The sequence below is a fragment of the Oryzias latipes genome, chromosome 5 (genome assembly GCF_002234675.1).
Source record: "Oryzias latipes chromosome 5, ASM223467v1".
NCBI classification, from domain to species: Eukaryota; Metazoa; Chordata; class Actinopteri; order Beloniformes; family Adrianichthyidae; genus Oryzias; species Oryzias latipes.
In genome coordinates this window covers 6712566-6737070 of record NC_019863.2, presented here as the reverse complement: position 1 = coordinate 6737070, position 24505 = coordinate 6712566, and the positions used below count along the sequence as shown (strand labels likewise).

Here is a 24505-nt window from a genome sequence, read left to right as displayed (position 1 = left end):
CATTTGTCATGAGATGAACTCAAACATCTGAAACAGTTTCTACAAAATAACCATTCCTCTCAAATATTGTTCACAAATCTGTCTAAATCACTATCACAGGTTCAGACAGATTTATGAACAATAAATAATAAAAAAAATTATTGCAGATCTTTGAGTTCATCTGGGGACAAAAATCGTCCAAGTCATTTCTCCAACATTCTGTCTTTAGAGAAGTTGGAGCAGTCTGTGGCTTGCCGATGGGCCTAACGAACAATAGGGAGGCAAAAGCGTTACAGACTCCTTCAGCATGAATATGTGCAGTTTGGTCATGAAAAGCTTAGCACGTCACTCAAAAGAAGGCCTAGGGGGGGAAGTAATGCTGTTGTTTGCTTGGTGTCCACCTGAGCAAGACACGACTACAGAGAACGAGGGGTGGCATGTCTGCACCCAGACAGGCATTCCTCATGCATACGATGACTTCCTAGAAAAATTTAAATCTACAGAAAATCCATCAGGAGGGGGCACATTTACCTGAACATGGAACTTTTAAACCAAGAGGTGTAACACACACAGTGACAGAGTTCATGAAATATGAATGAGATTAAAAATGCCTGTTTTAATCAAATAAGTTGAAGGGGGGGGGGGGGGGGTATGAACCAATCTCTAAACTGTTCTCATGCTCTCTTTGACAGACTGATCCTGTCAGCCCTGAACTCTGGTTTCTGAAGTTATTAAAGAAATACCATCGAAGAAGAAAGAAACAGAAACTTTTGTCTTTATTCAAATAGGATTATTCTAATTAATAAGAACCAGCTTAACAATTGTGACCAATATATTATTTTTTTCTGTTTTACAAAAAATGTTCTATCAAATACCACAACCCCGATATTTAGAACACTAACAAGTTGGTTAGTTACTATTTACATATCAGTCAGCACACTGATGAAGCTACACAAGTCCAGATGACGTCTCTCAACTTCAAGACTAAGAGACGTTTACTGACCTTTGACACGTTTGACTGCTGCTGCTTCTTCAATGCAGCATCAGTCAAAGAACACTTCTTCATAAAATGACCCAAAATTAAACCAAAAAAAAATCAATGTTTCCAAAATAAGCACAAGTCAAAGATGGCAACGGATTTCCTTTCTGTTCATTTGAGAGAAATCCAGTTCTTTTCATCTTCCATGTCGATGAGGTTTTTCTATCAGACAACGGAAGGACAGAGAGGTAGTTGACACGTTTCAATGGCTTGCCTGCCGTCTTCTTCAGAGGGTTTTACGCCCGTCATAACTTCTCACAATCCCGATATTCTTTGATGTTTGCATTCATTTGGCAACCATACTCTTCAAACAGCAGATCAATTCAGTTTAAGGCTCAATGACAAACTCTTAAGAAGAATTTACCAGCACTCTGACAGGCAGTTAAACTATAGTTCCTGGTTTTGAATCTTCATGCCAGCATATCTGGTCACCTTGAGTTGTGGTATTGTGCATGTGGCTGCTGTGGGATGCATCTATGTAGGATCTGTAATAAACACAAAATGAAAATCTGTTACCCCCTGCAATAAAAAAATGTGTACAGCTTCAATTTTATTAACAGCACTCTGCAAAAGCAAGCTAGCATAAGAAAGACCTCTGACACTGAAGAAGATCACAGTGGAACAGGTTGCTTTAGGGAAACCTTGCAATTGTCATGCATGCAAATGTGCAGAAAAAATGTCTTTTTTTTTTTTTAAACTTGTCCTGTCCAACAGATGAGAGCTGAGGGCCTCTTGTGTTGGACATATTTTACTTTGTGAATCTTCTGACAAACCAGAGGTATGTCTGAATAAACCCCTTCTGTAATCGAGGCCAAACTTTGTTCATTTTAAATCATACTTGAAAATCTTTTGTGTTGGACCGGACGGAAAAGGAAAGGCGTGAAGAAGAGAGAGGGATATTACAGGGGGGGGGTAGGAAGGTGATAGAAAAGGGGGGTAAAACCATGAAGCAGCATAAAGCAACAAGTTTCTGGATATTTATACTTATTACGGTGAGGTTTAGATACACGTCTATAAGGGCGGGGCCTGTCAACACACACACACTCCACACACACACTCAAATGTCATAAACATACCTGTTGGCTCCAAAAATGTTCACATATCAACATCTACACAATACAAATAATGTTCCCACATGCATACTTATGCCTTCAAACCAACTACTGTGAAACATTTCATTCAACCACGCAAAATATTAGTGCAAAGGTGAGCTAACACCTGTTCTCAAGTGAGTGTTTAGGTTCCTCTAAAAATGGATGATGGAATGTAAAAAGAAGGAGGGAGAGTGCCCAGTCATCCCCACACCAAGACCCCCGCTGCAGCAGCAGCGGCAGATAGAACTCTCCAACACCTGCATGGTAGCAGATAGAAAACGACCGCCACCCGGGTGATCATATCTGCCACCCAGGCTTGATGGATGGATTGATAGATAGATAAGATTAATTAAACAGCAGTACTGAACCGAGCCCTTTGAAGTTCTAAACCGAACCGAATCGAGATTTTGGCGTATCGTTACACCCCTAATATTTTATACCAATTCCTTTTATCGATAGCCAGCATCTGTGTTATTTTTCATTCTAGAACATTTCAACCTAATAAGTGTTATCTCACCTGCTGTGGGTGGAGAAGCTGTTGGAGGCTGCACTATAAAGGTATGAATCTGGCTCATCTAATGAAGGACCATCACTCCTGTAGGTGTTCCAATTTCCATTTGAGGAAGCGAAGGACACTGCTGAAAAATGTAACCAGTCATCAAACAGCAAGAAGACATTAAGATACATAGAAGTTAGCAAACTTTTTCTCCCAAAGGACATTCATGTTTCTTTCACTTAGGGTAAAGTTAAGTTGGAAGTGTTTTGCCCAAAAACACGAGGACTGCTAAACACTGAGCTACAGTCATTTAATAACTTGTTGAACAGGATAAAAATATCCAGGACAAAAAAGTTGTAGTCTAACCTGTTGAGGAGGTAATGTTCCTGTTGTTGTAGGTGTAGAACACAGCTGAGTTTTGAGACTTCCGCATTTGCTTGTAGACTCCATCATAGTCATAGTTGTGTGTTCCTTGTCTCTGCGTGGTATTTCTTTGGAACCAGCCTTTCAGATGTTCAGCCACCACTGCCTTCTGGATGCTCTTAGAGTGCTGAATGCAGCTCTGGGCTGTAAAACGGTTCCCAGCTGGCCCCATTGAGGCATAAGGGTTGTATGAATCATTGTCCATGTCATTGGAGGCATAGTGACTGTACATGTTGTCCCTGTAATGAGGTCCTTGTGGGAGGTGGTAGGGTGGATAGAAATCATAGTATCTCTCTGATTCACCACCATAAGGTAAGTGAGGTTCAATGTTTCCATATTTGGGATACCCTGCGACATAATAGGCAGTTGAGCATTGAGTGGGGGGGTGGTACCGGTAGCAGGAAGGTTCTGATTCAACCAGATTTGGCATGCTACCAGTGTTTCTGTAAAGGTCTTTTCTGTAGCCACGTCTGTGGGTGCAACTGGCGGGAGCATTGTATTCAACACTGGACTGGCTTGTGTAGGAGGAGACGTCATCAAGGGCCTCCGTGCTGCTGCTCCTTTGAGCTGGGAAAATGGCAAAGGACGGTGTGGTGTTTTTGGTCTCCGTCATTATTTGAGACAAGGACTCCAGACTCCCACTGCACTGACGGAAACTTTGGGGGTTGTTCTCCAACCTATACATCAATAGGAACAATCACTTATCAAGTGTGTTTTTGAAAACATGGTAATAAAGAAAGTTAGCTGTTGAGGTCTACCTGAGCTGTACGTTGCTGTAGGAGAGGAGTGGGCGTGGTGACGTGAAGTTGGAATCCTCTGGCCGTCTGGAAGTTGGTCTTGACCGAGTGCTGCAACTTGACTTGGCATCAGTTTGACAGTAGTGGTGGGATTTATAGTTGGATTGGTTCAATCTATAAAAAAACATAGAGCACGTGTCTCTTTATAGCAGAACCCTCCTCACTGGGACCAGCACAGCTACTTTCTTTACCTTTACCCAAGAAGAGTAGGTAATCAGCCAATCAGCTTTCACTGATCAACACATAGTACAGTAAAGCTAAGAAAATCCGCCATTTTTCTGGACATAATATTTATAAAAGTAGTTCATTTGGATATAGGCGTATTGAATTAGATAAAGACCAGCCCCATATGCACAACCCACATCTTTTAAAGGGATAAAACAAACCTAATGATTTAAAGGTAAAAAATATTTAGATACAGTATTTAAGGGTTGATTGGGACAATAAAAGAGGAGGATGTAAAATGTACTAGCCACTTAAGTCTACAGAAGTAAGAATTCTCAAGCAGGAAAGCTGCCTTTAAGTCAAACTGACCAACAATAAATGAAAAAGACAAAGCTTTGCTAAAGCAGTTGCGTAACAAGTCCATGGTTCGCAGGTAGACTTTGTCTGCCGGCGGGGCAGCCACCTACCTCTACTCCAAATCTTACCAACACACAGAACTTCCTAATGAAGTTGAATGATGTGCCATCAGAGCACATGGAGATGTCCCATCAATTTAACAAACTACCTTTACCTGTGTCACGGCAGCAGCTGCCCTTCTGCTGCTCATCGTCTCACATTTCCTTCACCCGTGCCCGCTCCTATAAATCTCTGCCTCTGCCGTTCACTCTTTACCGGATTGTTGCACTGTGAGCATTCAGGCAACTCATCTGCTCCGTTTCTGCTGCCAGCTCGTCTACCTGTTCTGTTCGCCACTCAGCCTGATTTCCAGCCTCCACCCTTGGCGTCCTGCTGCCAGCTGCTCCCATTGTCTGCTCCTGTTTCCCTGCCGCACTATTTTCGCCCAAAGCCTCGTAAGTCCCCACACCTCCTTCCATTTACTGTCTTACAGACTTAATTCCGCCCCTCGTCTCCCTGTAGCTTGCTCTAATCAACCCAGTAAGCCTCCCTCCTGTTTTATGCTCTTGCTGTTCCAAGTAATTTCCCCTTCATTTAACCCTCTTCTATCTTCATAGCAACCGTGCTTTGGCTGGTTTTCTCCAGCGCCTGGGGGGCGGGGCCTCTAAGTTCAAGAATAAATTAATCTGGTTTCTTGCACTCCTGAGTTTATCTTGAGATGCAGACTTACAGGTAGATGTTTTTTATTATTTTGTTATGACAGAGATGCAGACCAAACACAAAGTTGATGGTGGAGACTTCTGTATAGCTTCATAAATGAAGTGGACCACAAACTAGAGACAGAATGCTGAAGATCAGAAACTGTTTTTTTTTTCTCTCTTCCTGCTTCCCAGCGATCTCCTGAATTGAATCTGCTGTTTTTGCATGATCTGGACAAAGATGGCTTTCCATGAAAAGAGGAAGTGAGAAGGAAAGCCAATGTCATCATTGAGGACTTCGTCCCCCCCACATCACTGTTTCAGCTTACTGCCATCAGGCGGACAATACAGAACCCCTCTGACTGGAAATACAGCAACAGAAGATTTTTCCCCCCTAAAAAATAAATGCTTTAAATACCTCAAAACAAACTGCACTTTGTTTTTGTATCGGGCCTAAAGTGGATTCTTGAGGAGAATGAATACATACTTGCATAAAAGTATTGATCAAGGTAAAACTACCGTAATTTCCGGACTATAAGCTGCTACTTTTTTCCTGCGCTCACAGCCCTGCGGCTTATTCAGTGACGCGCCTAATTTATGGATTTAATTGACGGCCGCCATGAACGTACTTGCGGACTCAGAGCATGGGTTGAATACTCTATCCAACTCCAAGCAACGAGGCATTTATTTTTCAACACACCTCTAAGCAGCCAAACAGCATGGACTTGACTTCAGGTCTTAGACACGGTTCAACAAAACGAAACACGCATGCCCGGCCGCATCCCAGAACCCTTTGGTGCCATTAGACCCAACGTGCACGTGATCGCCGCTACAATATGATGCAGCTTTCAAGTTAAAAGCAATCGTTAAAAGCAGCGTGAAAAAATCCACCATCACCAACGGGTTTGGAAAAGCCGCTCTGCTGCGCGACATAGAGAACAGCGCATGCTCAGGATTGAATTTACCTCAGAGTCATAGTGACACTAGTCCATCTATTTAGCAGCTCCGTAATATACGAGATGATCTTTTAAACGTACGTTTATTATTGCTATGTTATGGTTATTATGAAACGCCTGTTCGCTCATTTTATTTTTAATCTGTGTGGTCAGTGCTTTTTTCTGCCAGAACGAAACCGGAAGTATGGTTAGGTGAAGGCTAGCATGCACTAACAACATTTAGCCTGGATGAACATGAATCGATGCGGGAAAAGCTGCAATCTGGAGCTTGGCTGAACGTAAATATGTGGGAATAACATCAGCCTTTATTTTGTCGGGACACGACTGGAAACACAAATTGACGTGATCGTTTGGACTGAGCGGAATTTTGCATTGAAAAGCTCACAGCCTCCGTGTAAGCTGGAGACATGTTCTCCTGCTGCTCGTTCACATAGAGCTGCGGACCGATGGCAGTCTGAAGGCTCCCACACGTAACTCATCCGCCCCTCATCCACAAAATGTTCAGTATTAAGTCCGATTGCTCTGCACAGACACGATTCGCTCCTTCCACCGGCGCAATGGGGACGAATCGCTTCTCCTTGGAGCCGCCCTGGCAAGGGGTGTCGGAGAAGATAGGAAGGGAAGACAAAGAGCACGGTTGGCGAGCGCGGAGCGCAGAGGCGTCCGCGGAGCAACAGTGTTTGTTGTGGAAGGAAATATCTGACGCACGCGCCGCGCTGAGGCGCGCGCTTTTCAGTCGCCGCTGCTTTATTTTACTGGTGTGTTTTTTTAACCAGCCCCGTTACCACCATAATGCTGCCGCGACACAAGTGGAAGGAGAGATGCTCTCCCGTTCACCCCTCCATCCACTGCTGCTCATTCTTTAAACACTAACAACAGTGTGGCGAGCTGGGGGTTAGACCCGCCTTTAGCCCCTAAGACTCATGGGAAATGGGGAATCGCGGATTTAAATTTCCTCATTATAACTGAGGGATGTAATGTTGATTATATGGTTACTGTTTGTAATTTTATGTATGATACCTAGATTGGCAATAAGTAAAAAAAATAAATAAAAAAAACCATAACTGAGGAACTTGTGAACAGAATAGAGGTCCATGCTGTTTGGCAGATGTGGGTGTATTCAAACACATGAGCTGATGCAATGCTATCTGCTCCTGCAGTGTGCTAATGAATTGCACTCAGTCTGGTGTTACGGCTGTGGCCGTATTTGGTTTTGGTTTGTTCTGTGTTTTGTGTATTATTTCTTTATTAGAGTGGGACTTCTGTGTTTTGTGGATCTTTGTTTGTATGTCTGTGATTATTTACAGGTGTGGTGCATGAAGGTGTGGCCTCAATTTGGACAAGCTGGTGGAGGCAGCTGTAAAAGCACCATTTGGACATCCAGTCGGGGGGAAGGGAGCCTTGCTGCAACAGTCTCCACTGCAGCTTGGCCCTCTTCTCCATCTTGTTTTTGATTTCACCTCTTGTTTAGTTGTGTGTTGCACTTTAGTATTTTGTATTTGTAGTTCTTTGTAGTTTGTATTGTTTGTGCCCACTCTGATTAGTCTTTTGGTTTATAGTTATGTTAAGTGAAGCTGTAGGGGTGAACCGCCATTTTGTTTAGTACATGTTTTCTCCTGTTTTTGTTAGGTTAAGGAGGTTAGTTTTTGTCTTTATTTTCCTTTTCCTTTGTACAGGTAAGATTACATGTTTCAGTTAGTTGGGGTTTTGTTTGTTATTTTGGCCTGGGTTCACCCTGAAGCCTTTTAGCTTCACTTTTAGTTCTTGTTGGTTGTTTATTTGTAAATAAATTTGACATATTTTTATGGAGACATTTGTTTGGTGTTTTTGTTACAGTTAAATTATTAGCCAAAACGTTACTTTTTTTATGTTATGCCGCCTCGGTGCCCCTAGACACAAAGGGGGCGTAACACTGGGAGTCAGGATGTGATTTGTCAGGCTGACCATGTTGCGTAATGCATGCGGCCTGTACACTGACGCGGCTTGTGTATGTACAAAAGAAGTTAAACACGTGAAAATGGGTGGGTGTGGCTTGTAATCGGGTGCGCTCTATAATCCGGAAATTACGGTACTTGAGATCTGAGAAACCCACTAGACTTCTTAGTCTGAGTTTTTGTAGCTTTCGAGTTCTTCTTTTGAAATTTCCTAAACAGGTTCTCAATTATGTTTTCCTTTATCTCCTCTCTGCTCTCCTGCAGATTCTTTTCACACAATGTTGTCGTTTCTCCGTGACATTTTAGAAGTGGTACGTAATGTTGTCTTGATTGGAGCCACTTCCTCTATAGCAGTCTGTTATTAAAACGATCAATAATAAAATCAAATGATGCCGGTAGTGTTTGAACAGGAGTTTGTTTAAAATATCTACTTGCAGAAACCTCAGGGGTTTTACACTCCCCCCCTCACAGTTCTCACTGAGGCCTCCTGCAGGATAAGATGGGTAAAGGAAGGGTAGAAGACAGGAATGCCGCTGCAGACGAACCCTGAGGAAAATCTCAGCTGAGTGTCCGGTTTTGCCATTACCTGCTGTTTGTAAGCTGGTCATTTCCTGGAGGTTGTCTGTCTTTGATTTGAGGAATGTGCAGAGTTTTTGCATGGTGCAGAACTGTAGAATACTGGACTGTTCCAAACTGCTCCCTCTGGGAACCAAGATCGTAATCTAGAAGACAATAGCAGCTCACTCAAATGAACTAATAACAGATAAAAGACACAATGAACCAAACAGACATTTTCCCTACTTACCATCATCTAGAGAGAGACTATGTGATGGAGAGCTGAATGCTGAAGAGTGGACATCTGATAAAACAAAACATTTTTTTCAACACTGCAATGATACTAATTACAAACATTGTGTAAATAATGGAGAACAAGCAAAGGTTTTTAAATGCAAGTAATTTACCTGTTGGGACCAATGAAACCCCCTTTGTGGCTTTTCTTGCTTTTGCGATCTTTTGGCCATTTATTGGTTTCTCACTCTCCTCCTGGTTCTTTACAGCGTTCATGTAATCATCCCTCCTCTTACTCTTCACGGTCTTGTAGAGGTCGCCTTCACTTAAAAACTGCTTGTCTGATTCCCTAAAAACTGGGTCCTATTGGGGAAACAAACAGCATGTGTATTGTTAGATGAGAATTCATAACGAAGTGAAGATAAACAGCACAAAATATAAAGAAGTGTGTGCTTTGTGTTGAATTGTGAGCTTGGCAATAAATCGCAGGCTGTTAAATATTAAACAATCATGAAATGTTGATCATTTCTTATTTAAATTGTAAATTGTAAGGAACACATATTAGTGGAACAGGCAGCACTTTATGTAGATATTGTCAATGACATGTTTGCTTTTGAATAGTCAAAGATTTACCATCTTAAAGGTGTTGTTCAAATAATCTATTAGTCTACCAAACACTAATTACCTGACTTTGTGTGCAATTCTCTCTAAATTCAGTCAATGATCCTACTTTGAAAAAAAAAAAAACCTTTAAATATCCCTTATGTCACCTAACAGACACAATCTACCTTCAAATATTCTCAATTGTTCTTTATCTGGTTCAGTAAAGGTTATTATTGTTAATTGAATTTGAGGAAAAATACACATTCCTTATGATCATTTTTGACAGCAGTGTTCCTTCACAATTTCAACCAAGTTACGAAAAATAACTCGTAGCAAATGTTTTCCAAAGAGCATGATATCATTTTGGGCTTCAAATACTGTCGAAAATGCTGGTTTCCATTTTAAATATCCAGGTGACTAATCGCAAACCTAAGAAAACTAACATAGTCATGTGACAACAGTCTAAGCTGAGTAGTAAAAGAAATAACAGAACACATGAAAATATATATAAAAACAACACATTAACCTTGTCCCAAGGGGGCGGATCATTCAGCCTGAAAGGATCTCTAATACAGCGTGGTACTTGAGGAACCTTCTCGTCGTCTGTGTCCAAAGGGTATTCCTTTGGTAATTTACCGGTAAGCTCCTGCAAATAAGATAAATGTCTAACATCAAATTTATATCACTTAGACTTAGACACTTAAACTACTGTAAAAGCAAAGACACGTACAGCTTCCCTTAGGCAAATCCTTTTTAATTCTTCAATTTTTTGATTCAGCATCTGTTGAAGGTCCTTTCCTTTTTTTTTTAACTCTGCAATCTTTTCTTTCCTCTTTTTGTCACTGACTTCAGAGTCAGCAGAACCTGGAAAAAACAAAAAACAAAAGTGAACACCGCAAACTTTTAAGCTCTAACCATTGATAGAACAGCTTACTGGTTACCAGTTGAGATGGGGCTTGCATTGCTTGTCAATATTACTGGATCTTTGCTTCCAACACTGGATAATCTATTGGTCGGTTGGGCAGAAATCTCTGTAAAGTCCATGGTAATGTCACTTCCTGGCTGTGCTTTAATAAACTGTAGAGGAGGTTAGAAACAACATCAGTCAAGTCCAAAATTATTAATACAAATGACAAGTTTTGACTAAAGGTTTAAGAGTATATTTATTTAAAAGACAGAGCACAAAAGAACATCGATCACAAGAAAAGTGAAAACAATGCAAATTTCGCTAATTTCCACCAGTTCAGTGATCCCTCGCTATAACGTGGTTTACTTTTCACGGTTTCGCTACTTCACGGATTTGCATCGTGCATTGTGTTCTGCATTCTGATTGGCTAAAAAGTCACTCGCCTTCTTCTCTACCTGTGCGTCAATAACGTTGCAGTTTAATATCTACAGGTACGTAAATCAACTTGCCAAATTTACAACACGTACATGCAAATCATCTTGCAATTTCGAGTTTCTCTAAAACCCATAGAAAAAGAGCGACAACAACTGCCTATCACTGTGTTCTTCTCCCGAACAAACACACCTGCACCGCTGGCTTCAAACAGCCTTAACGGACACCACAGTATTTTGAGAGTCTCTTGGAGACTTCCAGATGAGCCCATGAAACCCAAATCCACTGAGAGCTTTAACCAGGTGCTGAAGGAGAATGGAGATATTGAGTGGACCATGTCTGACTGACCACTTTCTTCTGTGGTGGAAAAAGTAGAACCGTGCTTTCCGTGACCAAATCATCTTCATGCATGACAATGCACCATCTCCTGCTGCAAGGAATACCTCTGCATCATTGGCTGCTATGGGCAGAAAGGGAGATAAACTGATCCTGTGGCCCCCATCCTCCCCTGACCTCAACCCTATTGGGAATCTTTGGAGCAACCTCAAGCAAAATATCTCTGAGGGCGGGAGGCAGTTCACATCCAAACAGCAGCTCTGGGAGGCTATTCGGACATACTGCAAAGAAATTTAAATTAAATGTAAAAGTTGGTAACACTTGAAATAAGGGGTATTTAATCATTGTGTTAATTGTGATTAAGTAAGTAAGGAGAAACTAAGTCCAAAATCTTCATTTATCAATTCCTACTCATGCCTCCTGCTGATGCTCCTCTCTCTCTTTTCTGCTTCATCCCAGGCTTCAGAATGATCAAATTCACCACACAGGTTAAAGGAACCTATAAAATCACTTTCATCTTTTCTACTGTCTTGCTGTTGTGACAAACTGAATAACGTAGCCTCTGTCAACATGTACAAGGTCACACGTGCGACTGGATTTTTTCAATGGTGTTCCTACACAAAACAAAAAATCCATATTCGCGCCGGTGCGGCCAGCCGTTCTGTGGAAAAATATAGAAAGTCTTCCTGAATATGTGTATAGGTGTAGCACACCTCAAATAAGAATAGTTGTTTTTGTTTATGACAATGTACATCTGAGTTGTTCAGTTTGGGTCCGTGTGCACACACCCGACAGTTGGAGAGAATGAAAAAAATCTACTAATCACAAAACTTTCATACGTTTTTTATTTTTTAGCTTAAATTCTAGCTCAGTAAAGCAATTTAAAGTCCCATTCCGACTATATTTGTATCCATTTTCAAAGCATTTCCAGTGGTCTTTTAATGATGATTATACAGGTTTTAGCCAAAATGTAAATAACCTGTGCGTTTTCTAGGACCTAATTTCTGCAGAGCGGCAGGAGTTTATTAGAAATTCTCTTCTGAGTTGTGGGCGGGACTGTTTGCATGGGAGTAACCCTCTGCTGGTATCTTGACAAGCCTCACTAACCCCAGCTCACATTAGCGGTGCAACAAACATGGCGAACAAAATTGCAGCTATCCAGCGATACAGTTTAGATCCAGATTCCAGCTCAGACAAGGAAAAAAAACACTTATGGATCTATTTGTCTGTAGGTGGATGCATCAGAATGAGGTGGAGCAGGGTGACTGTTGTTCACCCATTTCTCTTGTTATGTCACTAATTTGAGCTTTTTCTAACAGCATGTTTTCTTTGCTCTGATTTGAATTAGTAAATACTCAGTAATGCAGTTTTATTCTTAAATTGTTTTATATTTGTCCTCCATCATGTGAAAAATGCTGCAAAATGCTAAAAATGCTATGTTAAAAACACCAAAAGCATGAATTTCTTCTGCAGTATATCTGCAGTAATTTCTTCAAGACCAACGAGCTGTCTAAGCACACCAAAAACAAAATTGTTGACCTGCAACAGGCATGGAAGACAGAATCTTTAATAAGTTAGCAGCTTGGTGTGAAGAAATCAACTGTGGGAGCAATTATTTGGAATTGGAAGACATACAAGACCACTGATAATCTTCCTCCATCTGGGGCTCACCACAAGATCTCACCCCAGGGTCAAAATGATCAGAACGGTGAGCAAAAATCCCAGAAGCACACGGGGGGACCTAGTGAATGACCTGCAGAGAGCTGGGATGAAAATAACAAAGTCTACCATCAGTAACACACTACACCACCAGAGACTCAGATCCTGCAGTGCCAGACGTGTCCCCCTGCTAAAACCACTACATGTGCTGGCCCGTACAAAGCTGGCTAGAGAGCCATTTGGATGATCCAGAAGAGGATTGGGAGGATGTCCTGTGGTCAGATGAAACCAAAATAGAACATTTTTGGTAAGAACTCTACTCGTCATGTTTGGAGGAGATAGAATGCTGAGTTGCATTCAAAGAACACTGTACCTGCTGTAGTGAAGCATGGGGGTGGAAACATCATGCTTGGCACTGCTTTTCAGCAAAGGGATCAGGAAGACTGATCAGTGTAAAGGAAAGAATGAATGGGGCCATGTATCTTCAGATTTTGAGTGAAAACATTCCATCAGCAAGGGCATTGAAAATGAAACGTGGCTGGGTCTTTAAGTATGACAACAATCCCAAACACACAACCCGGTTAAGGAAGGAGTGGCTTCATAAGGAGCATTTTAAGGTCCTGAAGTGACCTACCCAGTCTCCAGATCTCAACCCCATAAAATATTTTTGGAGGGAGGGAGTAAAGTCCGTGTTGCCCGGCGACAGCCCCAAAACACCCAGGGCTCCAGACTGCGACCAAATGGTCGCATTTTGCGACCAAAACCAGTAAATTTGCATCCCCCACCCTCCGTGTTTTTTTATACATTAAACGTGGAAGGGGCACGTCAATGATCAATGAAATGAGCAATGAAATAATCAATGAGACGCGAGCGCAAGCAAACACACACTCACTCGCACACACACTCATCAAACGCGAGCACACACTCGCGTTTAATTGAGTGATGCCTGTCTGTGAGGCGGCCAATGCGTGTGAGAAGAATAGGGAAAGCCACTGTGAGTGGCTAAAATGCGTGGAGGGGGAGGGGCCTAGAGATTATCGAGCGCGCGTAAACATCTGTTGGAAGGAAACGGAGACAAATATCTTCACAACCTGATGTGTGCGTGCGTCTGAGCTATGAGCAAGCGAACTAATGATTCATTCTTCCGACTTGCGGCTAGTGTACCAGTGCCAGAGTCTACAGCAGGGGTCTCAAACTTGCAGCCCGCGGGCCCCCAAGATGATATTTTGCGGCCCCCGCTTTAATATGAAAGTTTAATGTTAATGTGTCCGCCAGTTTGTATGAATGACACTTTTTCATTGTGGAGCTGACAAAGCAACCAATCACAGTGGGGTAAATGACTCTTGGGGGCGTGACAGTGACCGGGCTTGAATCTCCGATTTTATTTATTTTTATCTGATTTCCGATTCCTTCCCCTTATTTAAGGAAAGCAATAAGTACAAACTGCAGACAACTTAAATCAAATTTTGCTTTTATTTAATCAAACACAAGACAAATGTAACCCCCATTTCTGGGATAAATAATAAATAAATGAACACACTCTTGGAATCAAAGTCCCAGCTGTGTTTTAAGTCACACTTTATAGTCTAAAAGGAGACAAACATTCGCCTTAAGAGCAGCACCATTTTCTAAAGGATTAACAATACAGCTCATATCTGGGGTCTAAGGTTTTAATTAAATTAATAAACCCAGTCTTCTCCACGGTATATATGGGTACCATGTCTTTGGCTATTTTTAATTGTTTAATGCTCTACCAGCTGCAGCCAAGTGTAAAGCGCACACTATTCGCTGCATCCTGTATCCCCCTGTCACTTCTGTTAATTCACCTCTGTGTAGCGTTTTGGCTGATGAAGCAGCGGGGCATGATGTGACTTCTAACAGGATCCAGTCAGAACTGGAGGATAAATCTTCCAGACTTGTTTTGATTTAGAGACTGCAGTATTGTTATGCACTGATGCTATGATCCTACGCTAACGAGCTGTTCCGTGTATCACTTACATGTAATCATGGACTCAAAGTCAGAGATTGTTATCAGGGACCGGACTTTGGTACAACAAAATAGGACATAAATAAATATTAAGTAAATAAGTATTAATTTAATATCATATATATATATAAATATATATATATATATATATATATATATATATATATATATATATATATATATATATATATATATATATATATATATATATATATATATATATATATATATATATATATATATATATATATATATATATATATATATATATATATATATATATATAGTATTTTATTAATTCTATATGTACATACACACACATATATATTATATATACTGTCTTTGCAACACTACAGAGATGCTGTTTTGCCAGCCCCCCCCCCATGAGAGCGCTGTATCTTTATTTACTGTCAATGACATGATGTCAATAATCCAAAACCTCATAATGTTTTCAGGCAGTTTTTTGTTATGATTTAATATAAAATGTGATCACATGGAGCCAGAATTAGGAAATCTCCTGTTGCGTTCTCTGCATTTTAGAATTAAAATTTGCAGTTAGATGACAAAGACGTGTTCATTCCATTTAGGAATTACTTTTATGAGGTTTCATTTTATAAAAAAATGTAAACACATTTCCATCCCTTGTGAGGGGGTTACAGGGGGCATTTGGCTGCTGTGCTATAGAAAACAGAATCAACTAATTTGTGATAGAAAATTAAACACTTCATTGACTGTGTGAAAAGCCAAAAATACAGAGCAAAGTTATTGTTGTAAAAGTGTCGTTTTCCCACCCACACATGTATCACATCATGGGCTACCATGGAGATCCCAGCAGTAAAGTGTTTTGATTCTGTGATGACAGAATTCTATTTATGAGGCAGACATCATTCTATCCATTCAGTCCTTCCTCTCTTTTAACCACTAAACCGGACATAGGCAGCCGTGTGGGGTGTATGGGAGGGGGCAAGCTGGTTAACCATCAAACCCCAAGTTTTTACGATGCAATGCAAAAAAACACCAGTGAGCAAAACAGCTTGTGGTTTAAATCTCTTGTGGATGAATACAGTTTTTATTGAATGTTTGGAAACCAACCAATAAGTTAAAAAACTAAAGAAAGAAACCACAAAGAGCAGACATAAAGAACTCGGCTGTATTTTTCGAGAATTTATGATTTGTCACAGAATGGTTATCTAAAAAAAGTCAATGATTACTTGTTCAGACTCCATGATACTGAAACGAATATACATTACAATGCAAAGTTTACACTTTTTCTCTGAAATCATAAAAAACTGCTAGCCAGATAACTATGCAGACAGTAAAAAGACATACCTCGTAAAGGTATTTTGCATCTATCAATTATCTGTGAAGTTCTGCTTGTATCGAGTTCTGCTCCGACTTTCCCACAAGCCCAGGGCTTCCTGGAACAATGCTGTCTCTTGTCTGTTCTAAGGGAACCTGTTAGGTGTTGCAAGAGTTTCAGCTGAAGTGGCTACGCCCCCTACTAACCCCAACCACTCTGCCATAAACAGCCCATGCTGCTTTTAGCTTTGCAATGCTGTTCACAACTATCTTTTCCTCATTCTCACACTCCTCTCTTCATCTGCAGTCAAACCAGATAAGCAGGTTGAACACAGGTCACTGTTTCCTTATTTAAGGACACATACTATTGATCTACTTCAGTTTCAGACATTAGAAATCATCCTGGAATAATTTATCCTGGGTATTAACCTGAGAGTATTAATTTTAAAATTGAGAATACAGCACAAACCACAGCTGTATTAAACATTGTTTTCAGACAAATACCTGACTCTAATCTACTCTAATCATTTTTGGACGACAATGACTGACAGTCTCTATTCTGAAAAGTTTATCTTTACCGATAAAGAAATGGTGAAAAGTGACATATTTTTGGTTCCAAATCTACACTTTTTGAACGTGTGGAATGACAAAATAAATGTGTGTACCAGACCCTGCTGTTTAATAAAATTATAAATGAAAAAGAACTTTGCTAAGTCCATGAAAAATGCTTTGAATTACATTATAATTTAGGCTACATTGCAGCAGCAAGCAGCACTAGCTGTGCCTTAAAACTGATTTGATGCTAGCACAGGGAGATTGTTGAATTCACACAGCAAATAAAATGAAATGCCATGAAGAAAGTTACTATTTGCATGTAATTTTCCAAATACGTGCAGCCAGCGCTGAGCTCAGAAGGCGAGCTGGCGGAGAGACAGAGAGCCGCTGCGGGATGAGGAGCAACACTGCTCGGGCCTCCTGAACTTTATGATATTTTTCTTATTTTTTATCACGGCAATAATAAAAAAGGTCCCCTGATTTTGTTCATGTTTTTATTTTTACCCTCTCTGGTTAATGCGGGACAACCAGCCTTCAACTCGGTCAGAGAAAACATTTGCGTGACAACTAATGGGACTTGAACTTTAAGTTAAATTTTAAACACGCGGCCAACAACAAAATCCGGCCTTGGACGTACTTAAAATGCATGCCGGGAATGCAGCAATGTGCCATCTTTTCTTCTCCCGCACCTGAGCAGATGTGCAAAGGTAATTTGTTATCATCTATCTGGATATTGTTTAATATAAAAGCTTAAGAATAGCATGATATAACCCAGGGGTGGGCGAACTGTGATCCGCGGGCTGGATCCCGCCCGCCTCCATGTCTGCTCCGGCCCACTGAACAACTTCAGAGACCCATGTATTTATTTATTTTTTTTATCTGGCCACACGATAAAGACCGTGGCATTTTACTCCACCCTTCTGTAGTCTGTGCTCCAACCTGAAACCCTCTAAAATCCTACGTCTACGTCACAGTTCATCTTTTGCGGTTTCGCTTATTCTTTTAGAGCGATTATGCTGCTTTTTTTTTTTCAAACAGCGCACCCTGTTCTGTGTCCTGATTGGCTTAAACCTAGTCACTCAATCTCCTCCGTGTGTCTCCTGTACAGAAACGCGGAGCTCTTCAGGTCTACAGAAATCTGTGATCGCGATCAGATCTGTTTTCATTCTAAGATCCTGGACTTAATTTCTATGAAGGTTTGAGAATTTAAACAAGAGAAAAGGGTAAAAATGTTCATGTCTGTCTGAAAAAGTGTAGAAGTGGGCAGTGAGGAGTTTTACTGCCATCTATGTCTGTAATCATACTCTGTGGATTTCACCGATCACGGGTCATTTTTAGAACGTAACTCCTGCAATAAACGAGGGAACTCTGTTCTGGTGAAAAGGTAACGCAGATAAATGCTTAGCTGCAGCAGAAGACATGGAAATTTCCTTTTTATCATTATTACTGGATGAGAAACAGAAGTGCAGGACACAGCTGCTCAGTTTTAGTGCAAACCGTGAGACGTGTGAGGAGCTGCAGCCCTCAAAGTCTAAGTTTATCAATGACGGGAAAGGATCCATTATTTGTTGTCTTTTCTTTTTAATGTATCAGTATATTTTTTTCCTGAATTTTTGTCTTTGAAAATCACAGTTATTTGGTCATTTTTTTATTTCATAAATTCTGATATTTATTTTACTAAAGCGATCATGAATTAATAAAAAATTATAGGGCTTTACAATAAAGAAAGATAAAGGAAGTTTGAAGTTTTAAAGAAAAAGAGTTACAAGAAAAGGTTTGGGGACTCTGCTCTAGCATCCATGTGGTGTTGGAAGATTTGTTGTTTTTTATTCTTAAGATCATTTAAACACCACATAAACGCAGCCTTTCTCTATGTCTTACATGAGGAACATCAAGCCGTTGGTGCAATTGGCTCTAAACTGAGAACAAAAGTTTTAACCTAAAAACTCTAAAATGTTCTGTTTTAAAATATATTTTTTAATCCAAATGTTTTCATCCAGATTCCATGTTATTTCCTTCTCACTCCACGCATCTGCTCCTGGTCCAGCCCTTCTATCCAATTTTAGAACCCCATGTGGCCCCCCGAGTCAAAATAATTGCCCACCCCTGATAAAAGCCCTTCAATGGTGTCCTGGCCAGCCATTCTTGATCCAAGGCAAATAACTATGAATAATATTGTTGTTGACATAACTGTTTGCTTCTATATAGACTAACTAAACCAAATTATACAAGATAAATCCTTTATTTAAATGCTTAATTTATTTACATGTTAAGTATAAAAATTGATTGAAAATAAAATATAAGGATTTTGATTTTTGTTAGTGCAAAACAAGCTACAGGAACCATTGTTTCTTGGCAGAGGTTAAAGACCCACTCCAGTGGTCATTTGATCTATTTTCAAATCGTTCCCAGTGGTCTTTTAATGATAAGGATGCCGTTTTTAGCCAAAATCTAAAAACCTGTGTTGTTTTCTAGGACAGTTACTGCAGAATGGTAGGAGTTCATTAAAAATGTACCTCTGAGCTGTGGGCGTGTGTGGAGTTGAATAAAAAATACTCAGAAATGTTATTTGACCTTAATTTTCTTAATACACGTCTTCTAGTGTCATAAAAATGCCACAAGAACCTGCAGCAGACACATCCACCAAACAGCCACATCCTGATATGAAGGCACCTGCAGCTAAAAAGTGTAGTCTACTGTTTGCAGTACACGATGAAATTCTGAAGGAAAAGCTGGTCTGTCTTTCCATCTTGCAAGCACAGAGAAACCTTTCTGAGGTTCAACAGGAACAAAAACCCATTACCTACTAGAGCAGTGTTTTTCAACCTTTTTTGAGCCACGGCACACTTTAACCTTGACAAAAATCCCGCGGCACACCAGCATCCCCAAAAAAAAAAAAAAAGCAGAAACTCATAGTCTGTTTCACCCAAAATATGATGTCCACACATGTAGATGCCAGGTCTGAAGAGGTTAAAGACCCCCTCCAATGACAAATTGGTGTTTTTAACACGTTCTTGTGGGGCTTTTCGTATGATGGACATATTTCTGAGTATCTCTTTATTCAAATTGTCATGAATCAGGCGCCGACAAAAAAATGCTGTTGAAAAAAGCTATGAAGTAGCAACTACAACAGCGGGTCACAGGCTCCCTGCTCTGCCCCATCCTGATGAGTCCATTCATGGTCATTCATATCTTAACCGTTTTGTCCCTTTCGGGGTCACGGACCTGCCGGACCCTATCCCCACCACTTGTGGGTGAAGGCAGGGGACATTCTGGACAGTCCATCGCAGGGCCTGATCCATCCACTGACAGATTAATAGATCCATGAACGTCTTTGCTTTCTTCATCTGAGCTGGAATCTTGATGCAAACTGTACGGCTGGATAGCTCTGATATTGCTCGCCATTTTTGTTGCAACCGCTAATGTTAGGTTGGGGGTGTGAGGGGCTGTAAGCTAGCGGGGGAGAGTGTAAAAAAAGGGATGATGGAAAGTAGGGACGGGCTTAATCCACACCAACTGTCCTGCCCACAACTCAAGAGGCAATTTTTTGTTAACTCCTGCTGCTCTGCACAAACGATGTCCAACAGATTTTTGTATTTAAAATACGGTAAAATCAGCATCATAATAATTATTTTTATTTGATTTGAGATGGTTCATTTCAAGCAATCAAGTAAAAATAATACACAAAAACAATACAATCAGCAGATACATACAAGGATGTATCAAACATAAAATTAAATATTGCTTGAAAGGGAGTGGAAGGAAGCAAACTTATATAATCATTAAAAGACTACTGGGAAAGATTGACAATAGATCAAAAGATGAGTAGGACTTTGAATGGCCCTTGCTTTTACTGCCACCTTTCTGCTCCTACCCCTTAAATACATTACATTACATTCCTAAATACTGGTAGTTTTATGGTTATTGCTAGCGGTATGTTTTAAAGTAATAAAGTTACAAGGTCATAAACCTAATGCTGAGAACCCAACAGCAACAACACTTAAAATGAGTTCATAGGCTAAACACAACCTGTTCCTCCATTGTATCCCCATGTACAATGACAATAAAAGGATTCTGATTCTAAAAACTGTATAGTTACTGAACAGCCTCTGTTTTTTTTTTTTATACCAAAGAACCAAGATGGCCCAGTTTAAAGAATGACCTCAGATGACAAAACTGTAAGAGCAAATGTACATATAAAACTAACAGGGTGTAAGTAGAATTTTCCTAAACAACCCCAATGTTGTGATACTAAAATCAGCTCACATAGCTTAAAGAAGGCACAGGTCTTTACGTGGAGTAAAACATACTGAAAGTGGAAAGACAATTTCTGTTGTGTGAATGCTTTGAAGCATTCACACAACAATTAGATGCACTATATTGCGAGTTTAGACATAACAACTCCAACATGCATGAAAAACCTGATGGCATGTTAGTTCAACAAACAGCAAGAGGTCGAATCCCACTAATTTGATTACAGTGAGCTTCTTTATTGGCTGCAATTGGACAGTCAGGCTGATCCCTCTTAAAGCTGTGACAGAAGAGCTCTTCAACCCCTCTCTAAGTAAGATTATTACTTGAGAACAATACATTTATGGCTAAAGGAGTAGGCCTTGACCCTGTCTTCTCAAACAATAAAAGTTCAGGAACATAAAAAATATTACTATTCTAAAAAGTTTACCATAAAAAGAATGGAAAAGTGTTTTCAGTATTTGTGCAATATCTTAAAACTGTATTAGATGCAAAATAAAAACTGAAGGACATTTGCATGACAAATTTTGTCTCATATTATAGTCACAATAAACACTTCCAGCCCTCATTTTTATAATTTTGCCCAAAAGAGATAAAAAAAAAAATTAAAATAATTTTTACGTGATCTGGAGCAATACTTTAATTTAAGAAAATGTAAAGTCTGTCCTTGTGACCGAACTTTGTGTTTTTTTACTTTGGTAAAGCTGACTGAACAAGCAGGCCAAGCAACAAAAAGACTGACGATAAAATCAAAAGGGAAAAGGAGCAGATTGACCATGTGTGTGTGACCAGTGCTGTAGACCAGTTCAAATAAGTCCATGAAAGTCTGGCTCCTTGGATGCAAAATATAAAAACCGATGACTGCACATGACGTCTGCACAGTAGAGTAACTAATTTTCAAACGAAGAAAATTGTGGGGGATGAGGCACACATTTGACTTGCCCATTTTTCTCAACACAGCAACTTTGACCAATCCCGCAGGTTTGCCACGACTTTGGCCAATTAGAATAATTTTGATCAAGTTCCACAATACAACCGTCCTCACTATTAAAGTTTAGAGGCTCAAACAATCATCATTAGTCTGAAAAATCAAACATGTCCCTACCGTGCGATATCATAGTCTCTACTTCCTCGTGATGGTGATGCTGACATGGGTGACAGACCCACCCAGTTTCCAACAAAAACCACTGCTAAAGATTGCTCTCCTTGCCCAATTTTGAAAAAGGAACAATGATTCTTTTGCTCCCTTTGCAACATTATCTTGGAGCACAACAAAAATAGAAGAGCATTCTTTCAACCTCAAAAACATGCTGAGAATGGCACAAAGTTGTGAGTAAAGTGAGTCATGTTTGTGAATTTACTATGTGTAGGTTTTAAAGAAGTGATGGTTGTGATGGTTCTCTAGGTGAAATATGAGCACATTTAATGTTATTATTAATATTTTTAAATACCACACAGAGTCAACTGGATAGAAGACATAATAATCAACTGAGAAAGATTTATAGACTAATTGATTACATATTTTCACGACTATAATGTGTCAAAAACATTAACGATAACAAGCCAAATAAGTGTAAAGTCCAAGAGAATTGGAATTACAGTTTTCAAATAATGTTTTTGTCGAATGGCAAATTAAAATTAGAAATGAAATTTAAACAATTCATGTAAAAGAAACAATTCAGTAGAAACAGAGGTGGGACTATCCAGGATCAGTGTGAAAGCAGGACTACATCTTTACAATATTAACACAAACACTTTGCATCTACAAAGTGAAATGAAATAAAGTGAAATAAAGGCTGGACTAATGTGACATTTCTTTCAGTTCATAAAATCTGTGTTTTTGTTGTTGTTTTTTTGTTTTGTAGTAGTTTTGTTGGGTCAGGGCAAAGTACAATTCGACCAAGGACAAAGATCCCAGAAGAACTGATAATTCACTCCTAGTAATTGTGACTGAATGCTATAAGGATATGAATGACCTACAATGTAACTATACTATAAGCAACATTAACTGACTCAATACTAGAGCTGTAATGATTCATTTGAACAGTTATTTGATTCTTATTATAATTTGTGGTTAACAATACAATTCATAGTTGATATTGGTTCATGTTGAACAATCCGATTAGATCAGATTCTCTGACCTATAATAGTTACAGGACATCTTTAGCCAAAACTTCCACCAGTGTGACTCAGAGAGAAATACCTGCAGGTTCTGAACAGTGTATGTGAAGTTTTCCAGATTCCTTGTGTTTCTTCAAGATAATCAAGTGTAAATTAAATATGTGTACAAACAAACACGTAAACAAGAATGAATGTCAAATACAGTCACATTTTAGTTTCCTAAAGTTCAGTCCACTGTTGTTTTCCACATCCAAATGATCCAAAGGGAACATTTTTAGAACATTCTAGAAAAACTGTATGGTCACTGTATGCTAAAGTCAAAGTGATTCCACACATTGGACTGGAATGATGGACTGATCAGTTTTTGCTGACATCACATGTGTTGTCCGCTGTAATGCACTTAGACGTTTTTCCCTTATAGTCATATAAACCTATTGTACCTAAATCCATATGGTATTTTCCAAATACGATTATCAATTTATCTAAATTTGAAAATTTTGATTGTTTAAGTTACTTATATTCGATTAGGAAATAATTGTAGGAATAGAAATCGATTCATCGATCAACACCATTACTCCATACATATGAAGCGTAACGAGCTGCAAAGTAACTCTTAAGCTGGAAGAAGCTTGTATGATTCCAAAGAAATCATGAAAATGTTTCGTTTGGGCCAGTTAACTTAAGGGAGGAAGGAAGCTGTGCTCACTGAGCATTGATCCATTCTCTTTCCAATGTATCAGTTCATCTCACTCATGCTTACTTCACTGTTCAATTCGAAATACGTATTAAAACATCATCATCATTCAATGCATGTAATCGAAACACTTTGCTGTGCTTTCTCGTAAGCATCGATTCATACTCTGATCAATTCAAAGCAATTCTAAAATAAATAGAAGACGGGGGGGGGGGGGTCGTGATTTAAGTAGTAAAACTGTTACAATAAGGAGTTAAGTTGTAACTGATGTTTTACTTTTACAGCACCTCAAGCAAAGCAGCTCAACTCCAAGCTAACTTCGAGGCTATGCTAATGTGACAGACGGATCCCTGTATTCAAGTAGCGTGTCGGGGGGTGGGGGGTGGGAACTCAACAGTTTCAGGCGCAACCAAAGCTTTTCTTACCTGCACTGCAAAAGCAGCTGGCCTGGACCCAGACTCGCCCCCGCGTTGATAGTTGCTCTCTGTTAGCTTGCTTTCCAACCAGGTAACATGTTAAAGTCACGAAGGAGAACTCAGGTAGTACGCCTGTTTGAAACACAAGAAAAAGTCTCGTTCCGCCGCTTGGTCCCACCGTTACCGACTAAACCACTTCCGCAAAACATTCTGCTTGTACATAACTATCTAAAGAATAGTGGAAATATTTCGATTGAAGTTCCACATACGAAATTCTTGATTTTAAAAGAAACCTAACAAGTATTTATTTTTGTCTCACACATCAACAAAAGTTAAATAACGAACTGGAAGTATTTTGTAAAGACAACGACCCCTAGTTAAAGTGGTACGATCGGGAGCAGGTTCAACGGGCTGTCTCCCATGGATACCAGTGTGACTACCGGTGAAAAAGAAAGAAACGGCACAGTGCACGTCTGACG

The 24505-nt window shown here is 39.8% G+C and overlaps 1 protein-coding gene across 3 annotated transcripts; it reads right to left on the bottom strand.

Annotated features, from left to right (window-relative positions):
* Positions 1-735: 735 nt before the first annotated feature.
* Positions 736-24396, bottom strand: LOC101173457 (FERM domain-containing protein 4B). Of its 3 annotated transcripts, none has more exons than XM_011474759.3 (11): positions 24036-24396; positions 10311-10446; positions 10100-10233; positions 9896-10015; positions 8938-9129; positions 8783-8837; positions 8564-8699; positions 3790-3942; positions 2975-3708; positions 2630-2747; positions 736-1503 (listed from the first exon to the last, which is right to left on the bottom strand). In XM_011474759.3, exons 2-11 carry the CDS (start codon positions 10411-10413, stop codon positions 1401-1403), a joined length of 1848 nt encoding a protein of 615 aa, XP_011473061.1. In that variant the 5' UTR covers positions 10414-10446; positions 24036-24396; the 3' UTR covers positions 736-1400. The 3 variants fall into 3 exon arrangements, with proteins under 3 accessions (XP_011473061.1, XP_011473060.1, XP_011473059.1); XM_011474758.3 differs by having other exon boundaries at positions 2630-2750; positions 8783-8836; positions 8940-9129; positions 24036-24395; XM_011474757.3 differs by lacking the exon at positions 24036-24396 and adding an exon at positions 16020-16144 and having other exon boundaries at positions 2630-2750.
* Between the last annotated feature and the right edge of the window lie 109 nt (positions 24397-24505).